This window comes from Taeniopygia guttata, chromosome 1, assembly GCF_048771995.1.
Source record: "Taeniopygia guttata chromosome 1, bTaeGut7.mat, whole genome shotgun sequence".
NCBI classification, from domain to species: Eukaryota; Metazoa; Chordata; class Aves; order Passeriformes; family Estrildidae; genus Taeniopygia; species Taeniopygia guttata.
Genome location: NC_133024.1, coordinates 85,094,506 through 85,115,426, shown reverse-complemented (window position 1 = coordinate 85,115,426; position 20,921 = coordinate 85,094,506). Strand labels below are relative to the sequence as shown.

At 42.3% G+C, this 20,921-nt stretch overlaps 4 protein-coding genes and 1 long non-coding RNA gene across 7 annotated transcripts; 3 read left to right on the top strand and 2 right to left on the bottom strand.

The window, feature by feature from the left end:
- Nucleotides 1-601: 601 nt before the first annotated feature.
- On the top strand, nt 602-4,080 carry LYG2 (lysozyme g2). The gene is made up of 5 exons (XM_072936683.1): nt 602-676; nt 1,622-1,694; nt 2,303-2,481; nt 3,444-3,584; nt 3,910-4,080. Exons 1-5 carry the CDS (start codon nt 602-604, stop codon nt 4,078-4,080), a joined length of 639 nt encoding a protein of 212 aa, XP_072792784.1.
- A 2,518-nt stretch (nt 4,081-6,598) lies between these two features.
- MRPL30 (mitochondrial ribosomal protein L30) lies at nt 6,599-8,933 on the bottom strand. 2 transcript variants are annotated; one of them, NM_001245321.1, is given in 6 exon segments: nt 6,604-6,930; nt 6,933; nt 7,018-7,091; nt 7,873-8,019; nt 8,462-8,542; nt 8,803-8,863. In NM_001245321.1, coding segments are annotated over 6 exon segments (441 nt in total). In that variant the 5' UTR covers nt 8,854-8,863; the 3' UTR covers nt 6,604-6,843.
- A 30-nt stretch (nt 8,934-8,963) lies between these two features.
- Nucleotides 8,964-13,264, top strand: MITD1 (microtubule interacting and trafficking domain containing 1). Of its 2 annotated transcripts, XM_002194162.7 has the most exons (7): nt 8,964-9,167; nt 9,358-9,459; nt 9,917-10,053; nt 10,149-10,235; nt 10,824-10,936; nt 11,252-11,312; nt 11,400-13,264. In XM_002194162.7, the coding sequence occupies exons 1-7, from the start codon at nt 9,008-9,010 to the stop codon at nt 11,493-11,495; spliced, it is 756 nt and encodes a 251-aa protein (XP_002194198.4). In that variant the 5' UTR covers nt 8,964-9,007; the 3' UTR covers nt 11,496-13,264. The 2 variants fall into 2 exon arrangements, with proteins under 2 accessions (XP_002194198.4, XP_072788647.1); XM_072932546.1 differs by lacking the exon at nt 10,149-10,235.
- A 1,229-nt stretch (nt 13,265-14,493) lies between these two features.
- On the bottom strand, nt 14,494-16,287 carry LIPT1 (lipoyltransferase 1). The gene is made up of 2 exons (XM_030278337.4): nt 16,157-16,287; nt 14,494-15,966 (listed from the first exon to the last, which is right to left on the bottom strand). The coding sequence occupies exon 2, from the start codon at nt 15,718-15,720 to the stop codon at nt 14,602-14,604; it is 1,119 nt and encodes a 372-aa protein (XP_030134197.4). The 5' UTR covers nt 15,721-15,966; nt 16,157-16,287; the 3' UTR covers nt 14,494-14,601.
- Nucleotides 16,288-16,423: 136 nt separating this feature from the next.
- LOC121470262 (uncharacterized) lies at nt 16,424-20,810 on the top strand. Its single transcript, XR_012057057.1, has 2 exons — nt 16,424-19,729; nt 20,155-20,810. It is a non-coding gene; the product is annotated as an uncharacterized lncRNA (long non-coding RNA).
- Nucleotides 20,811-20,921: the final 111 nt, after the last annotated feature.

Here is a 20,921-nt window from a genome sequence, read left to right as displayed (position 1 = left end):
GTGAATCACCTTTGGTGGTATTTTGAATTTTTTAAATGTCACTTGTTTTGAGCCACATCTGTTCTATTCTCCTTCCTGTCAGATGCACTTTCCTGTTTCAACCTTCTTTACACTCAGTCATAATCGTGAACATGAAGAGCCCCATGCATGAGCTGCTGTGACTTTTTACAGCTGGTTCTCTATGGGAAGTATCAACAGTACAGCAAAAACTTACAGAATCTCTCAGTGCAATGACACGGGACGAATTCCCCCGCTAAAAATGTAAAAGAGCTGCTGAAAGAGCAAAACGGCATTTTACACCCTCAAAATCTACGGCGGGGGAGAAGCGGGTCAGGACAGAATCTGCCGCGGGAGTTCTGCCATCCAGCGGCTGTTTTCCTTTCTGCTGAACAGCTACAGTAGCTTTGAAATCCACACCGCCTGCTAATTTGGGGTTGTTGACCTTTGCTGTTTCGGCACAAGAGAGGATAACAACAGGGGCCTGGCGTAGTCTCTGCATATCCGAATTTTCAGCAGTTGCAGCTCTGGCCATGTTATTGTTCCTGGATCTTTGCCTGCAAAAATGTCATTAAATCCAGAAGCACATTTTCCCGTTGTCAGCATGTTACTGCTTCCAAGAACTGAAGGGGAGCAGCTGTTTTCAGACAAGGTTCCTCCAGTTCCTCCACGCTTCCTAGCAATGGGACTTAAAATTAAATTAAAAGCTATTTCATTTTTTAAAATTCTAATTGTGTTTTTGCTGTAGAACAGAATCCCTGTTGTGTTTGGGAGGATGCACAAGTTGTTAGCTGTTTCTGTTTCTTGTAAGACCAGCGGGGGTGGGAGGTGCACTGAGCCAGCTGTTCCAGAACACTGCCAGCAGATACAAAGCCCATTCGTCTCCAGGAAGTGCATTGAGAATGCGGGGAGACATCCTGTAGCAAACATGTCAGGTCTGTGATCTTTGTCAAATATTCTTGTAAATGATTCACTATACCAAAGTCTATATTCCACTAGGTGAATTGTTCCTCTCAGTTGATGTTTGTGTGTTTTCCCTTCTGCAATGGTGTGTTAAGACAACAGAAAAATGCAGAAAAATTGCAAGTCAAACAATCTGCAAGTCAGATAAATTGTAATGGGTGTAACTGAAAGATGTTTCTGTTTGATTTTCTTGCTACTATGGAAAAGCAAGCTGGAGCCAGTAAAGGGTGTAGGATTTCAATTGACTCTCAAATTTTTTTACTTTAAAAAAAAATTTTGGAATAGAAAACCTGCCTTTTTGAGATGCCTTCCTCCACTGGCCATGCAGGCAGCCCAAGTCACAACTTTAGACTAAGACAGATAAGTTTTAGGTAATTATGGGAGATGAATTGGGCACAAAGCACCAGTTCACAAGGTACATAAGCTAGCATGACCAAGAGGTAATCCCCTCCAGAGCAGGCCATACACACCATGACTGCATCTGCTAGCACAAACACCTGCGCTAGTGTCAAAAGGATGTCATGGGTTTCAGCCGGGGATCTGAAAGCATTTTAACAGCATGAGTCACACATTGCATTGGCCTGACATCTGGTTGTAAATACTGCTCTGTGCTGGTTTCAGCCGAAACCAGCATGTGTTCTTAGGCTGTTCAGAGCATTAGGGGAATATACTGAATGTTGATATAACTGGAGCTTTGGGGGCAACTGTGAAACCAGACAGTCTGAGCTATGTAGGTAGGCACTAATTCAGCTGCTCATCCCCCCTTACACCCATGCACACGCTCATACCTACTATGGATCCTGGTCTCTGACCATCAGTCATTGCCAAGCAAGCAGATTTTTTTCACAATTAGCAAAGATCCTACTTGGGCACGTAAGTTTATGTTTGGAATAGAATTGCCTTTGAGATGACATTTAAGACTACCACAGAAAGAATGAAAGTTCGCTGGGTGCATCCAACCTCTGAACCTACTTTTCTCTCTCCACTGAGAGTTTCCCTGAAAACCTGAACATAAAATGGAGAACATTTCTCCATTATAGTCCTAAATTAAAAGGGACTAAATCTGGGATGAATCCACACAAAGGTTTAGATTTAAAAAAAGACTCACCTCTCTCTCAATCTGCATTCTAGAGAACTGCCCTCCGAATCGGAACAAGAAAAGTATTTTATATAATCTGTGAATTGATTTCTAAGGTACCCTTCAGTAAAATTAGTCAATTCTATCTTTGTTTTGCTCTAAACAGATTCAGGATTCAAAATGTCAGCTCAGCCATGATGACCTTTATTAAAACCGGGTTTGGATTCTAAAATGAAAGGCGAAGTCATGCATGTCATGTTGTAGACGAGTTCCTACCTCAGAGAAGACAGCAGAAAAACATGGAGAAATACCAGGCCAAGATGGCAAAAGCTGGCAATGGTGAGGATCTTGCTCCAGCTGTGATTGATTGCTGGTATTACCTTTCAAGGGCTGGGACAGCAATGAAGGACAGCCTGGGTGACCATGGGAATGCATTTGGCTTAATGCAGATATAGTCAACCTTCTTAAAAACACAGATCTCATCCCTCCTTTGAAGCACAGGCAGAAGAGTAATGGGGCCCCTGCTGAAAGACAACCCCCTAAACATTTTCAACCAAGGCTTTGGCCAGGTTAAAGTCCATGCTGATGAGGCTAACGCTAGTGCTGGCCATGATGTCAGCTCCCAGCACCAGAGAAGGACCTGGGAGAGTATCAATGCACAAGCAGACTGCTTTTACACTGTGAAGCTGATGATTGCTTCCCAGCCTTCCCTTGGGATTGAAGAGATTACTTTTTCCTATTTCACATTTAGATAATAAGTCTTGTTTCAAAAAGCACCTTTTTAAACTGAGTATGCTGTAGCTGCAGTTACTACCATCAAGTTAATTACACTATGCACCACAGGGGCCTGGGTCTTGAGGGATCTTGCTTCATTATTCATGCCTACATTTGTGCCTAACTTGTTTGCCAAGTTGTAGCCTTATCTGTAAAATCCCTAAACATTTGCTGCATGTATGGGATCTGCTTTTGTAACAGCTCCAGCCTCCTCAGACTTGAGCTTTACTACCTCATGGATTAAGGGGAGATCCCTATAGAGAATGGATTTTCCCACCCTTGATTCAGCTGAGGAGGAGAGGAGCAGTCACCTTGCATCTGGAAACACTGTGAAGCAGCAGTAATCCTGCTTTCTGCATACTGTCACCTTTACAACAGCAGCTGTGCTCTTTTTTTAAGGCTCTGACAGACAAGGAAGTAGAGCCAGCATTCCTCTTCAGTGCCCAAATGTCTGCCCTTCACACACCTGCTGGCTTTGCCTGTGCCGTGAGAAGTGCTTGTGTCCTCTCCATAGAGTCACAAAAGAGGTAAATCCTGAGACTGAGGACAAAATGAACACAAGCAGCCTGTAAGCAACAAAGAACTCTGGATAAATAGTGGGGTATCTGGTGTGCTGATGGTGCTGTCCCACTTTCAGGCTGGCAAACAGTACCGTAAGACTGGCGAGCCGTGGGACACTGAAGAGCACTTAGCACAAGACACAGAGGTTTTATACAGGATGATAAATCTAGAAAAAAAATCTCCATCTTGGACAAAGGAACAGTTGAGTTTTGTAAGCTTTGAAACTCCACATATATAAAGTCAAGCAGGATAATGCTGTAAGCATTGCAGAAAGCTAAATACATCCCAGTCCCTATGTTCATGTGGAATAATATTCCTCACTATGCATTAAAAGGAATAAAGGAGTAAGATTAGCCTTCCAGCAGGATTTTTTTGAAACCTGGCAAATACCATGACATTTTTCAGTTGCAAGGAGTAAGGGTGGGCTCTCCCCTCCTCTCTCCATTCCATCTGTTCTGTGGTTGTATACCCACCTACAAAAAGTAACCTTCCCTGGTTGCCTAGCCTGGCAACTCTGAAGTATTATTCACTGATGAGGTAGCACTTCTGTATGTGTTTCCTTCACCCTCTTTCCAGATGGGATCTCAGCCTATAATGCAGGAGTTAACACTGTCCAGACTGATGACAAAATGGATATTGGCAAAACACACAACTATGTCAATGATGTGGATTCAAGACCCAGGTTTTATAAGAAAAATGGATATTGAAATCTGAGTAATTATTAGATCTGAGGCCCTGATTGCATACTTTGTTTCTAATTAAAAACATTCAGAATTTCTCCTCCAGAAACAATAAAAATGGGGCAAGACAACGAAGCCAGGAACAAGAACAAACTTGCAATGGTTTTTTTTCCAGCTAAGGCTAAAAAAATAACTTAAAAGATACCATGGCTAATAGTCCAAAATGAAACTTACCTTTAATTTTCATCTTAATTCATGAGAATATTCAGAGTTTTCATCTGTGGCTGCAGTGTCTCAAGCAGCAGATTAATGCTTCAAGGAAGTTGTAATACTACTTAACAAGATTTTACCTGCCTTATGTTTTATCTGTTGATACACGTCTAACAGCTGTACAAGACAGCAGTGCTGGCTGTCAAAGAGAGGCTGAGCTGTCCCTGTCAGAGGCTTTGAAGACCCAACTGCACAAAGCACTGAGCAACCTCATCTGGCCTCAGTATTGGCCCTGTGTTGAGCAGGAGGCTGGACTAGAGACCAAAAAGGTACTTTTCAATCTGAATTTTGCAATCATCTTAAGTCAGTCTGTTTGTTCCCTACACAAAAAGGCAATGTCTCTTACGTGTGCTTCACATGGAGCATTACAAAGCTCCACTACTGAAAGGGTGTGGACACACAGTGTATTTCTGCACACTGCTGGTTCGGGTTTTAGGGTTTGAGAGCAAATCTTGAGAGAATGTATGCTCATAGAGAGAAGGTTTGGGATAGCAGATTAACTGTGGGAGAGTGGGGGGGTCCTTGGGGGAAATACCATTTCAGAAACACCCAAATGTACACATATTTTCTTTTTCATTGGAACTGTCAGCTTGTCAATTAAACATCTCTGTTAAGATCTCTTGCAGCTGCATCTTATTCAGAAATAACAGGTACTATGTATTTTCCCTTCTACGTGGGAGCCTGCTATTAGCTCTGCTTGAGCTTCGATAGTTTATCAGACACTTCTTCAGGTTTGAACAGTACCAAGCCTTTCATCAACCCAGTCCCTCCGGGATACCCTGCAGCATTTTGTAGATCCAGATGCAAATCCATCCGCAGAGCGTGTGGGACAGAGCTGGCAGAGCCCTCTGCTGGAAGCTCCCCAAGCTACAGTTCCACGGACGTGAATCCCGAGCGTGCTTGGCAAGGCTGAGCCAGCCTGGCCCTGGTGATCCAGCCACAGACTTATTATTTCCTATCCAGCAGCAAGATCCATTTGCCTAATTTTTTGTGTCCTAGTACTTGCGCCATCTCTTTAAAGAATGCCCTATGCCTTGGATGCACTACGCATGTCCTTCAAAAGGGCTCAAATTCCAACTTGTACCTCCCTGTGGGAATATGGTCAACGCCTCACAGAGACTGCAGTTACAACACACTGCAGCACAAGATGCTGTGCAGATGCTGAAAGAAAGGAGGGAGGTGAGAAAAGCAACATTAATTTATCTGAAAAATTATTAATTTATCTAAAAGGTTTAAGACAAATTTATCACTTTTTCCATGCCACATTATTTCAGCTCAAATTCTCATTTCTGCCTTCAGCCTGGCCATTGGGGCCATTACATTCCTCAATGCCACTACCATAGCTTATCCTTTTCCCTCTGCATGGTGCCTCCAGCTCTTATGTCCCTGTACTGATTTATCTATTCCTTTGAACTCCTACAGGTGTTTACTCTTCTCTGCAATCAGCCAGAAAGGATAAACACTAATTCTCAGTAACTGCATCCCTCTGATGTTCTCACAACATGCAGTCATTAAGATTAAATCCTCTTCAGCGTGTCTAATGTGGTGGAGGCTCACAGCATGTTAAATTGCAGAATTTATCCTGACTGGAATGCAAACTACTTTATCATTTGATATAGCAGCAGCTTGCTAACTTTGGCCACAGTTATTAAAACTGTAAATAAAACTACACACATGGTAGTATTTTATAAGCTTGCAGCCCATAATTCTAACTCACATCAGAGGTTTTCTTCAGAGTCTCTACATTTCTTACACTTGCCATTCTAGAAAAGGAAAAACATTAACTTTCACATAGACTGCAGCTCTTAGGCTGTTCTTACTGAACAGCCTAAGGATCAGGGGAACAGCAGGTTTTCTGAAAGACAAATTAGACAACCAACCAAGAGGTGACTAACTCTTGTTACTCCTAAATGGAGAGTTCACATGCTTTGTAAGCTACAGAAGAAGCCAGATGACAGACTGTTTGCTAGGGAACAAGTGTGAGATCTGGATAACCATGGTAAATCACTCTCTGTGGACAGCCAGTCAATTCTTATATGACAACTAAACAGAGGGCTTTTCAATTCCAATTCCAATTCCCTCCTCTGTGCAGTGAAAGTCCCCCAGTATTGCTGTAAATCTTTACTGCTACCTGTGAAATGTCCTCGCCATCATTAGCTAGAACTATTCTATTCGCTTCTTTGCTTATTTGACTTTACCAATAAAGTCAAACTATAAGAGAACTTACAGTTAGCCAAAAACTGCAGCAATCTAGCCACAAAATTAAAACACAGACTGAGAGCCCATAATTAATTTAATATTTCAGGTAACTATTAACAACATTGAATTTCATATCTGTACACCTGCAATCCTTCTTTAAGCATCAGCATCACCTTTGCCATTCATACCAGAGTAAGAATTTTTACTTTTCATACACAAACTCTTAACTGGGGATTTAAAGTATTTATTTTATAAAATCTAAATCCAACCACCACACCTTATGACTTAATTTCTTTCTGCTCCACAGGTTTCAGGCGCTTTTTAATGATAAGCTCTCCCCTGGTTGTCAGAAAGCTGCTGGACAGTTCCTCTTCTGTTGGCAGCCCGTGGGGTAGTTTCAGTGGCTGTATTCTACAGGCAAAAGAATTCACTTAGTCAAGTCCTGTGACTATATTAAATATTCCAAACAAACAAATAAAAAAATAGTTAACAAACCTTATGAGATGTTTAACAACTTTCAGTCTGGAATTCACAGAAGGGATATTTTTGTGCAGTCTTGGCTGATGTGCCTACATAAGGGATAAAACAAGTTTTACAGATGTGTTGCCAAATCCCAAATCTTTGCTCACTGAACTTTGCACACTACCAGTACAAAAATAAACCACATTTGCAAACACAAGATTTACAGAAGTGCCATGCATCAAGAACATACATAAAAATATGCAATCAGAACTTGATTCCAGTAAAAACAACTTCAGCTTTATTCCTACTTCACTATAAATGCTTTTTTCTTCCAACTGTTAGAAGTACTGAAAATGTAAATACAAGAGCTTAGGGGCAAAACTGCTTTCCTCAGTTATATCTTAAATTGATCAAGCACACTTTTTTTTTTCTGTAATATAACACTGATTAGGCAAATCTTTGCATATTGTGCAGTTGGCCTGAAAAACTTGGATAAACACATCTTTGACACAAACTTTTAGAGTCCTGAATTTGGAAGCCTTTTCACTGATAAATGAGCTTTATTTGCCTTGCTACAATTTGTGAATAATATGACCCAGAGAGACCCGAATTCAAATTCTTCTATTATTTTAGAAGAATTCTGAGAGTAAAATTCTCCTCAGGCAATGCAGAACAATACCATACAGAGGTATTCTGAATTCCCACTAAAAGGACATTTGCCACAAACATTCCCCTCAGCTCTTAAACACGTCATCACCTTCTCAGATTGCTTTATGGCTGCTGTAAATGTAATTCTGATTTGTGACTGCAAAATGAAGGTTCTTATAAAACTCACCACCTTAGTGCCACATTTCTGACATACACAAGTATAAAAAACAACAATCATACTTTTTGCAGCCCCAGATCACGTATTATCTTCTTTTCCCAATATGGGCGACCAATGATACTTTTTATTCTAGTAATAACGTGGATTTTGTGGGGTTCCTCAGGGTCACCTCCGTACTTTTCATGATCTCCAGGCCGTGGCTGAAATACCTATAATATAAAGTTCACAAAACAGAGGTTTTTTCCCTAAATATCTGGTCATCAGTGCTGTCCAAAGCATACTTCAACCTTGGTAAAAATTCTTACATCTTTTTCTTTTCAGGCAGTCAAAGTACCAACAAAGTGACCTCAAATTTAACTGTTATAAAATGAAGTCAAATATATTTATATAATGGTTTGCTAATAAGCATAGTAACTCCTGAGTTTAGCCACACAACGGCACAGAAATACATGGACAACACCCTGTACCAGCACAACACCTAATTCACGTGCATTTTATCAGGGAGACTGTGCTCAGCCTCTCCATGGCAAGGTTTTCCACAGGCTTTATGAACGCTTTTACGGAAAATAGTCAACTGACACTAGATGGTATCTTGCGAAAATAAATTAAAACTATAAATGTAAAAGTGTAAAGTGCAAGTCAAGTACATACCGAGTCTGGAATATTCGACCTGGTAAAGAGACAGCGAACCCACAGCGGGGATGCCATCCCCTCCGTCCTCTTCCCCAGCACCTGCAAAGAGAGGATGGCATAACTCGTCTGCGCTTTCCTCAGAGCTACGAACACTTGCGAGCAGATGACACAGCTGAGTCCCAGCCCCACTTGGCTCCCCACCTTCGCAGCGGCCGCGGAGCCCCGAGCAAGATCCCCAGCTGGATCCACCCCTACGACACCCGGCTTGGATCCCCACTTTTCCGGAGGCTGCAAGCCTCATGCCCAGCCCAGATGTCTCCCTGGACCCCCCCTGAATTCCCCACATCCCCCCTGCCCACCTTCCCGGCGCCGGCCAGCCCCAGGCCCGCCCGGCCCGCCGCGGCCGCCATCTTCGTGCACACCCTTTGTCCCGGCCGGACACGGTGCCGCGGCACTTCAGTTCCGGGCGGGCGGAAGGACAAAGGTGCGACACCTCCGCTCCGTTCCCCGCCCCGCTCCCGTCGCCATCCCGGTTACCGTCCCCGACGGTCCGCGTCCCTGTCCATGTCCATGTCGCGGGCGGGGAGCAATGGCACAGCCGCGCTGGAGCGGGCCGGGGTGGAGACGGTGAAGCGGGCGGTGCAGCTGGACGTGGCGTGCCGGTTCCAGGAGTCGCTGGTGTGTTACCAGGAGGGCATCGACCTCCTGCTGCAGGTGGTGAAAGGTGCGGGCCGGGCGCTCTCGGGGCTCGGGCCGGCCCTGGGGACACGCGAACAGGGCTGGAGCCCCGCGGGGAGCGGGGCAGCGAGGGAGGGAAGGGGAGCGGCAGGGATCCCGGGACAGCCGGGCCGGGCAGGGCTCCCGGGAGGGCGGCCCCTGTGTTCAGTTGGCCCGTGACTTTTTGTGATTCACAGCCACGACAGATGAGGCGAAGAAGCACCGCTACCGGCAGAAGATATCCGAGTACATGACCAGAGCCGAGGACATCAAAAAACACATTGAGAAAGAGAAACAAGGTATAAATACCTAAATGGGGGATACCCAGAGGAGGGAGTCGGGCCCTTCCTGGTAATGCCAGTCACTAGGACAGGAGGCAAGGGGCAGAGACTGATGCACAGGAAGTTCTACGTGAACATGGGGAAGAACTTCTTCACTGTGCGTGAAACCAAACACTGCAACGGATTTTCCAAAAAGGTTATGGAGTCTCTTTCTCTGGAGATACTCAAGAACTGTCTGGACACAATCCTCTCCACGTGCTCTGGGATGACCTTGCTTGAGCAGGAGTTGGACCGGATGTCCCACTGTGGTCCCTTCCAGCCTGACCCATTCCATGGTTCCATGAGCTGGGATGTACCTGACATACCCGTTTGCTTTTAAATGTCTGTTGTTATGTGAATGTTTGATGAAGGAGGTGGTTTAACCTGAAAATTACGTCCTGACCTTTACTTCAAAAGTGATTTACTTTCTTTTCAGATGGCAAATACCATAAGCAAATCAGGATAGAAGAAAATGCAACAGGTTTTGGCTATGAAAAGCTTTTCCACGAGTACCTCACTGAGATTGTTTCTGAAGTTTGGGTGGAAGATCCATACATTCGACAGGTTCATCAGGCAAGTTGATATTTGGTGTAACTAATACAGATTAGTACACAAACATCAACCACTAGAGAAATTCCAAGCTACTAAATTAAATAAAACTTTTTCAGCTGTATAACTTTCTACGGTTCTGTGAGATGCTAGTTAAGGGGCCATGCAAGGTGAAAACAATCCATCTCCTTACTTCCTGTGATGAGGTAAGTGTCTAGATTTTGGGTTCTGTTTCCCTGTACTGATGATGCCACATGTAAAACAAAATATAAAAATACAGGCTCATTCCTAGGTAGTTGAACGTAATTAATTTTGTAAGTTCAGAGTTTTCTGGTTAACAAATTCTGAGTAAGCAGAATCTTAAACTGAAATTTCTGTAAAAGTTTTGTTGTGGAAAATGTCATAAAAACCAAAGCATCTGTTAAGACAAGGGTTTTTTTGCTCTTCCAACAGCTGTATTTGTCATTTTAGAGGCTTTCATGAGCTGAAATCTGTCAAACTACCTCTGCACTTATTTAAACTATTACTGCACTTAAATAGTACCTATCTAGTTTCAAAGGGCTGAGAGTGAGCTCATCCTCCATATCCCTCAGCAAATATACCTGTAGTCTGTCTGCTTTTTATCCTGTCTTTGAAACTGTAAAACTGCCTTCATCCAAGTTTCTTCCTTTCTTTTGGTTTGCTTTGATGCTGAAAAGGTTTTGTGTGTGAGTTTAAGAAGTGGTGACCAGAAGTAGAATATATAGTTTAAAAAAGAAAACAAAAGCCCATCATGTTATTTTTACTTTTGATAGGGTAGTAGGAGTGAACAGAGGATTGCCTTGGAAGGAATAAAACAGTCATTGAGTAATTATGGAGTAACACTGAGTATTGAATTTTCGTCTTCCATACATGATCGAGAAATCAGGTAGGTGATATAAAAAAATGACCAAATGGCAGTTATTTGAAGTCAAACTATTTAACCATAAGTTGCTGTGGCTAACAAAGTAAGAGGCAGTGGCCCTCACTGGATGAAATCAGCCCTCTGTAGTTCTATATTTTCTAATTGTGAATATAATATTAGTATTAGATATATAATATCTCTCTACAGAATGGTGCCTTCTGTGGTTCACACAGGTATTGGTGATGCTCGGAGCTAACTGTGATTGAAAGAATTGTGATTGAAACAAGGAGCTTGTGCATCATGTGGATGTAACTTTTTTATTGTGCATTTTTAAAACAGATTCAACAATGGATGGATGATTAAGATTGGAAGGGGTCTTGATTATTTTAAGAAACCACAGGTAAGGATGCTTTGACTTCTTTAATTAACTTAAAATTAGCTCTTCTACAGTATATGCTCACCATGTCGATTTTGTTCATCTCTGCAGGGTCGTTTCAGCATTGGATACTGTGACTTGGACTTGAGACCTTGTCATGAAACAACAGTGGATGTCTTTCATACTAAACACACAAAGCAAATGTGATCAGAAATTACTGCTTTTAATAAGTGTTTTCATAAGCATAAAAATGTAAGACTGAAAGATGTTGCTTGAGTCCAGCTGGCTGCCCACAGAAGCAACTCTTCTAAGTACTTAGTGCAACACAGCTTTTATAATCTATATGCTTTAGAATATTTGAGACTTTCCAGTCTGAGAAAACAAAACTTCATGATTCCTTCATTGTACTTCTTTTATAATCTTAATACAATCCATGTCTAAATTTTATCTTGATTTGATAACAGACCCTCAATAATGTCTTTCAAAAGCCTCTTTACTGCCATTTCTATTTTTACTGTTGATTTTGTCTTGAGCCTGTTTTGGATTTTATATCTTTAACTGACCACCTCACAATCATTGGAAACTGGGCTACCACATGTCCTCTTTTATAAGCAGTCTTATTTATTTCCTTTAATTCCTGTATTCTAGTCATGACTACTGTTTTGCTGGAATTTTGTCAATCCTGTAATACTTTGTTTCCCAGACTTTACTAGTAATCCTAAATTTCACATTCCACTTTCCAAGCTCTTTGCCTATGAATGTGATAGTGTTTAGTACACAGTCATTTTAGGGTCGTCTTATGTGTCTCTGCATAATGGATTTTGGACTGGGAAGGCTGCAAACAGCTGTAATCTCTTCCCTGACACTCCTGTGTATTCTTTTATTCCATGATACATGACCATATACCTCATACCATCCTTTGCATTAAGTGTTGCAAGGATGTGCGATCCTCTTCCGATCTTACTGTCTGATTTTAGAGTCCAATGACTGGCTTTTCATGCCACTCTCAACTGCAGTAAGCTATTTTGCTATTACTAAGGTAGTCCCTTAAAAAGAATAAATTGAAGTTTATTCAGAAGTTGGGTACCCTGAGTATCTCAGTTGGTCAGAGCATGGTGTGAATAATGCCAAGGTCATGTGTTTTATGCCTGTAAGGGCCATTCAGTTAAGAGCTGAACTTGATCCTTGTGGGTTCCTCAAAATATAAAAAGTCCCTTAACTTAAAATACTCAGCGATTCCAAGCAATATGCTATTCAGAATAAAGACAGTCTTCCCTTGTCATTCCTTCAGCCTTTGGAAACTAGAAGGTATTACCAGAAGTGCTGCTTTTTTTTCTCCTTAATCAAGAGTTCTTTGTTAGCAAGAATCTGCCTAAGTCATACAGTCTGACATAAAAACCAGGCCAGTGTCCTCTTTTTCAGGTCCCATCAAAAACTTTTCATCCTCAGAACTGACAAGTGCCTTACACTTTCTGCCTTATAATACAATAGGCCTCTATAGTCTAGTAGCTTGTTTATTGCTAGAACTTTTTTTGTTTCCTATATTTATTTTTCCTGATGGTTGGTGTATTCTGTTATCTTTTTTTTCCCTTAATGCACTTTATTATTTCATCTTCTGTTATCTAATGCTGCTATTCTTTTCCTCTTGCTTCTAACAACAAATCTATTCCACAGCAATCAATAAGAAATGGAGCTGGTCTTTGCCTTATTTTCTGGGTCACAATTAGCAGTGGTCTGCCTTCTTTATCCTTCTCATAATAATGTTTCAGCTTTGCAGTGTTGCATCAGCAAAATGAATAATATATGTGCCACAGAGCTGTGTGCTATTAGTCATTCCCCTAAACATTCCATAGGAGCACCCTGGTTTGCTGCTGTGATAGGAAGTTTCTAGTCACTTGTGAATTTTATTCGGTTGCGTATAATATATGCTTATTTTTAATGGGAATAAAGGTTATTTTTTATTATTTGTAGCTTAACTCATCTGTTTGATTTCTTCACAACATCAGGAAATTCAAGGAAGCTGTGTAATGCCTCAGAGATCCAGCCACGCTCTGGAGAAGGCTCACCGTAAATATAGTAATTTCCCAAATGTGAAGCTTTGAGCCTTTTAACCTAGTCCAGCAGTTTCAAACATAGAGAATTAACTAGGCTGGAGAAGACCTTTGAGATCACCCTGTCAACTAGAGCATGGCACTGAGTGCCACGTCCAGTCTTCTTAAACACCTCCAGGGACGGTGACTCCACCACCTCCCTGGGCAACCATTCTAATGCCCAATCACTCCTTCTATGAACAATTATTTCCTAATGCCCAGCCTAAACTTCCCCCGGTTCAGCTTGAGGCTGTGTCCTCTTGCCCTGTCACTGGTTACCTGGGAGAAGAGCCCAAACCTCACCTGGCCACAGCCTCCTTTCAGGTACTGTTCCGACCTAATCAAAATTGCATTACACTTTTTCTTCAACAACAGTGAAATACATCTTGAGCCTTTCTTTAATAATTTTACTATATATATATAGCTATTATTTAACAATAAATCTATTACTTTCAGTTCATTGCTGCCTTCTACGGGAAAATCTGCAAGGTGGGAACATAAGGAATCTCTTTCTCCTTGCTCTGTATTTGCATTTCGACTGTTTAGCTTTCATACCAGTACCCATGGCAGCAGGGACTCCCAGCTTTGTGCCAGGCACAAGACAGGCACAAGAAGGAAACACATGTGGCCTCTGTCCCAGTAAATCCCCACACTGAACTTCCTCATTTTCCCCTGCTCTGGCACATGCATGGACAAAAGGCCTAACCCAGGGTGGACCTTCAGTGGTTCACTACCCAGTGGTGAGCTAAGCTCACTATGGTGCTTGTACAGCAGAAGCACAGGGGCACCAGCACTCTGCAAGGACTTTGAATCAGAAACCAGGGAACATCCCTCTCCACACAGCTCAGTTTGGGCTCACACAAGGAGCAGGATGCAGACTGGGGCATCCAGTGCAGCAGCACAATGCCACTTTTACACCTACCCCATTCCATCTGTGTCGGCTATTTGTACCTTCTCTGCTACAGGGCCAATTTGGGATGTACCCACCATTTTCCCTGGTTCAAGCAGCAATGATGTCTTGTCAGCAGTGGTTTCAATCCTACAGTTCGGGAACATCAGGTGCAGGTAGGGTGAAATGTAATTGTAATATTAAATAAAAGCACAAGATTGAACAGTTTGTTTTCTACAAGCTGATTTTTTTCTCTTAGTAGTGATTGTTTTAATTTTTTGATACATTAAATAAAAAAGCAGCAGAAGTTTAACTTACAGTTTCAAAATGCAAGTCACATTAACCTTATCATATTCTCACATAGTAGACTCCACCTGCTGTGCAACTCATCATCTTGTGGACATACTCTTAGCAATGTTGTAACAAGCGTAGTGGTTTCATTTGGGCAAAACTTACTGCCAATAAGACTCTTGACCAGTTCACTGTACAGTTCTGGTGGCAGCCACTGCTCTGGCAGATCAATGTTACAGACTTCAATTCGTCCATGCTTTACGTCCATATTTACTTTAACGTCAAGAACAGAATCTTTATAGTTCATGTTAAGACATGTGCTAATGCTGAACTTTGGTGTCTTTCCATACACCCATTCCCAGGTTTGTAGTTCTTTAGTTTTGTTACTAATTCCAGGAAGCAGAGTCTCATCAGTTGGATTTATTAAGGTGATATGGTGATCTATCTGGTGTTGCACAGCATATTCTTTAGCAATGGCATCCAGGAGCATCTCAGAAGTTAAACTGGGATCCTCTTCAAAGAGATTTTTCACCAAGGCAGGCACGCTAGGAGTGGCATTGCTCTTTAGCCCTTTAAAAGGACTTTTTAGCACAGAAGATAAAACAAACTTATCTGCATTACAGAGTAAGGTACAGTGGTGATAAGCACTTGTCCTTCCCAGCTTTGCAGCGGTGCCTGAGATTTTGTATTGCCTGTCTAGCAAGATGTCGTATCTGTCAGTGACATGTACATCTAACTGGGGTCGCAAGGCTTTCAGTGCCTTCACAACGAGCTTCAGGTTTTCCATTCGTTCGTATTTTTTTCTGGTTGTGAAGAAAGTCAAATTGATATTACCTAAGTCATGGTAAACTGTCCCTCCTCCACTTCTTCTCCTGGCTAGTTTTATATTTTTTTGCCTCAATAGCCTGAGGTTGCATTCCTGCCAGGGATTCTGATGTCTCCCTATTACCACAGCAGGGGAATTCCTCCAAAGGAAAAGGATCTGTTGCTTCTCTAAATCCATGTGGTCATGGATCCAATCTTCCACAGCTAGATTTTGGTAAACATCATTAGAAACAGACTGGATAATGAGGGCTCCACCAACTGTGCTCCAGAAGCAAGCTTTTGGAGTCCTGAGGACGCAGGACAGCCAAAGGCAATTTTTCAATGACTGGAGCACCATGTTTCTAATAACTGCACAGCGGATGGAAGGAATGCCTGCTCTGCTAACGCTGAATGCGGCAGGAGCGCGGCCGGCTCCTGTGACAGAACCGAAATGCCGGCGGCGGCATGAGGCAGTCAGGCTGTTCCCAGAGCAGCAGCGAGCTCCCCGGCACGGCGCTCCTCCGGCGCTGCCGCTCAGACCCCGCGGGAGCCTCACCAGACATCCGCGGGTGTCACAGCCGCTGCTCCTCGCAGGCCCCGCTGCCTGAAAGATCAAAGGAACAAACGGAATGTGTATTTCCCCTGACTCAACCCAGCCTTCCCAATTCGGTTTCACTGCGCGTAGTCCAGCTTTGTTAGGTCTTTTTGCCTTCTTTTCCGCGGGGTTCCTGGCGCGGCGTCCCTCAGCCCCCGACGCCGCGTCTCCGCCCGCACAGCCCCGCTGCGCTACTCACGGTGAGGAGCTGAGCGGTCCCAGCGCCCGGCCCGGCCCCTGCGGGCCCCTCGCAACCTGCGGCCTCGGGAGCGCCTTCCGCTTCCCGGGTGAGAGGTGCCGGGGCGGGCGCTGCGCCGCCGGGGGCCGGGGCCGGCTGAGGGCTGCGGGCTGCGGGCTGAGGGCTGCGGGCTGAGGGCTGAGGGCTGCGGGCTGAGGGCTGCGGGCTGAGGGCTGCGGGCTGGGGGCTGCGAGCGCTGAGGGCTGCGGGCTGCGGGCTGAGGGCTGCGGGCTGAGGGCTGCGGGCTGCGGGCTGAGGGCTGCGGGCTGAGGGCTGAGGGCTGAGGGCCGAGGGCTGCGAGCGCCGCGTCCCGCCTGTCCCACCGCGGCCGCGGCACTGGCGGGGATGGAGCTGCCGACAGGTCACGGAATCACAGAGCTGGTCGGGTTGGAAGGGACCACAGTGGGACATCTGGTCCAACCTCGGTGTGAAAAATGCATATTTTATGATTGGCTTTTCGCAAATATTACAATGAATATTATATGTGTAATGTTAGAAAGTTATGCTGTATTAATTCCCTTAAGTAGTGTGTTAAATATAGTTTTAGGTTCCAACATAATGTTAAAATAGAGACTATGTATGTGGGGGGAATTTTTTTTTTTTTTTTTTTTTTAGGAATGAGATACTCGCTTCGAGGAACACCTAAATCTTCCAAAGGAGAGGTATTTATGGCTTCTTATCAGAAGAAACGAATTTCTTCAGGCCTTCCTCAGACTCGAAGACGCCATGGGGATTAAAGGAAACAGTTGACATACAACAGACAGAGTTCTTGTTTAAAATAGAATGTATGCATAACCATGAAGCATATATGAATATGCAACAGGCTATTGTTTTTAAGGTTATTCCTTTTTTCACAAGTCATGCTTTTCGTGACTTAGTGTCCGAGAGCATCCAGACGTCCGTAATTCTTCGCTTTTTATTGTCTTGTAATTGTCCTAACTCTAAACTTTATTACTCTAATTGTATTACTATTTTTATGACCATTTTATTATTATTATTAAACTTTTAAAATTTTAAAAACCAAGTGATTGGCGTTTTTCAAACTCAGAGTCACCCCTGAGCACGTGGCACAGGGTTGTGTCCAGGCGGTTCTTGAATATCTTGAATATCCCCAGGGATATTCAGGATATTCAGTCAGGGAAACTCCACACCCTCTCTGGTCAACCTGTTCCAGTGCTTGGTACCTGCACAGTAAAGGTCTTCCTCATGTTCAGGTAGAATTTCCTGTACATCAGTTTCTGGCTGTTGCTTCTCATCCTATTGTTTGGCACCTCCAAGAAGAGCCTGAGTTCATCCTCTTCACACCTTCGCTTCAGATACTTTTGGGCATTTCCCACAATATTTACAGGGCAACAAGAGGCCAGTGCACAATGCATAAAATGGATGATTTTTCTTGCAAGACCCAGATGTGCAACTCCTCTCTGCAGGGTATTCTGGATGCTAGAAGCTTTTATGAGTTCACAAGAAGACAGAGATAATGGAAATGCAGAGACTTGTGAAATACACTATGGTGCTCATGAAGATATAAAAGCTAAATGTTGACAGCATAATTCATTAACAAGCTGGAAAGTGATCAAAAACTAGACGTATTGCTGGCAGCACATTGTCTTCAGATTTGCATTTAAACCATTCTTAAAGTCTACCTGACCTTAACTATAATTCTTCATCAAAAGCTATTGTCTGTGCTTAAGCTTACACCGTGGGACGGTGTTCAGTGCTAGCTGAAGTTTTTTATCCATAGTAGTATCCCTATGGGCAAATACGTGCTGTATTTCTCTTGTTCACTGATGTATATTTCTAAAAGTTACATTACATGCCTTTGTCTTCCATTCTGCCTTAAAAGAGCTGTGTGGGTGTAGTAGGGCAAGTAAAAGTAAGAAACCATCACAACATGTGTGCTGGTGGTGATAAGTGAGAGAAAGACTCTAAAAGGAGCTTGATGTGATGTGTGTGCCAGCACCTTTAATGTTGTACTGTCACATTAAAAAAAAAAAAAAAAAAAAAAAAAAGGGGGAATTTTTAAATCAATTTGAAATTGACAGAGCTTTTTGCTGAATTAGACTGGTAATACTTTTTCATTGGAGTGAACTATTCTGTAATGCACAAGGTAAAAAGCATATGGACTTTGTCCATAAGGATGTGCTGGAAATCAGTGTTGAAGTCAGTTGACAAAATGCAAACACAAACCTGTGCATTCTAACACTGGTCAGAAGTATGGAAATGCATCTTGTGAGGCAACTGATGTTACTAAAATCCCCCAAAATGTGGGACCACTTGTCTCCTTTTTGGCACTTGATTCTTGAATGTTTGCAGTGTGTCATTTTGCCACGGGGTGTCTCTAAAAACCTACTGTGAGATGTTGCAGTCTGTGTTTTTCTAGTCAAAAACTGTTTTCATAGTTAGAACCATAATTTGCTAAAAAATTTAGAATGTGCAGAATACTAGGTGGACAGATAAAAATGTCATGGGTCTGTTTCTGATAAGCTGAAGGATGAACTGCACATACAACAATAAATGCCTTCCTATTGTTGAAGACAAATCCAGCAAGATAATTAGAAATAGTCTGACAACAAGCAAAAAGTATGAATTTGTAAATTATTTATCTTTTCTGGACTGGACATTTAAAATTTTTTTATGTCCCAACTACTATTGTATAAATCACATAGCTGTAAAATACACCAAATATTATTTTCACTTTTGAAAACAATCCTGTATATTAATCTAATTTCTTTTTTGATCAACAGAGCATTGTTTGATATTCAAAAAGCAATGCAACTGCTCTGCAAAACATTAACCAGCATTAAGATATAAAAAAGAATTCACCATATGTCCCTTAGAGGATACCTTAGACATACTAGAACAAAACCAATTAAAATGTAGAACTATTAAAAATGTAGAACCATACTAGAACAAAACCAATTAAATTATTTCACTCCTAAAATGAATTTTCGTTAATAATTTTGTTAAAGTTGTGAAAACATGAGATGTCCTTTTCACTTTTTTTTTTTTTTTTTTGGAGATAAACATGATAATACAGAGTCTCTGCTTCCACCATGCCAAAATCTGAAAGTAAGATTTACAAGAAATCCAGGATCGGGAAAGGGAAAAGAAAAAGACTTGTTTCTCTAGCTCTGTTTGTGGAAATTAATATCTTCCAATTTATTTTGTGGCTTTAGGTGGGGATTGTATTTCAGAGGTATTATTCATTCCTAATGTCTGAAAAGGCAAGCTGTATCCATGAGTGCTTAATCATGGCTGCTTGCCAAAAACCCTGTTAGTCACCCTGCACTGTCTCCAGAATATAAAACCTGTGCTAGTGGCTAGCAGGGAAGAGAGGACATTTTGTCTGGTTTCTCTGACTCTGGGACTACCTAAAGCAGCCTCCTACAAAGGCTGTTTGTATCCTTGCCATGAGCAGGCAATAGGAGTCACGGGGCTCACATGGCCTTCTTAACCTTTTTGCATCACTTTCTTCAAAGGCACCAGTCTGCTTGGCTCTGTGCTATTCCAAGAAGAAGATATGTGCAGCCAGAGGTACTGTAAATAAGAACTCCTACTGTAAATAAGAACTCCTATCTTGGGATATAAGGAAACATAAGAAGCAATTTCTCTGAAAGTACTTTGTTGGTGGAATGAAGAAAAACTTAATTAGCCTTGTAATACTCTGATGTTTTAACTTCATGATGTCTGTAAACCAGTAATATGTTAGTCCTGGCATTAAAAATCAGGAGTGAGTTCAGACTGGAGTTTATCATATGAGTGAAGCTTATGTTTGACACTGTCAAGGAACAAGTATAGTGCAAAGAATAATATTTATTCTGGATGATACAGCTTGCACATAGGCTTACAAATAGATACATAAATTAGATGGGTTTGGATAGAAGATAAGGTTTAATTAAAGGAAGCTATTTTCACAAGATTAAGTCAGTCTTATCTAACACTTTCTTTGTTCTTGTCAGGCCTAAGAGACTGTGCAGCAATTGCTGGAGTTTTCATCTGGGAAAGTGTCTCCTTGGATATTAGTTTCTGGAAGGGATGAACCTAATTAGAGTAGAGGTGTTCAGCTGAGCTCCTGGAGTTCACTGTCAGTCCCGCCTGATCAGCTGTGGCAGTTTCAGAGTACCCATCTCTCTCCTGGGGCTGGACTGACAAGACTTGGCTGCTTGGCTTTGTCTCTGAAATCCTGTGACCTGTAAGCATTGCTCATGCTGCCTTTCCCTGCCTTTTGCTGAGGCTTTTGCATTAACCACAGGCAAAGCCTATGCTCTATGTGTGGGCCAGGGAGGTTTGGGTTAAAGGTGCTTTAAAGGAATTCTTTAAAATAATTTCACTCAAAACAACAATGGATGGTGGTATTGCATGTGTCTGAGTGTGCCAATTTATGATCCATCCTCTTGTTTTCATCCCCAAATAACTACGAAGAATTGAACTATTATTTGAGGAAGTAATCTTTTTATCTGTCAAGGTGTGGAGAGAGTGTTGTGTCACTTGAGGAGAAGCTTGGCTTAACTCACTCCCCCAACAGAAAAGCTCTTCAAGAAGATGTAGCAGCAAGTGGTCACTCAGTATTCATTTGTACTTAAAATCAGAAATAAATATGAGCACCTTTCCTTTACTTTAGTAACGTTTATTGAGAAACTGTACTCCACATCATAAACCTGATACAGAAAGTTGAATTTTCATAGATAAGAGTTATTAAAAAACCTCACAAGATGAAACCAAGTAG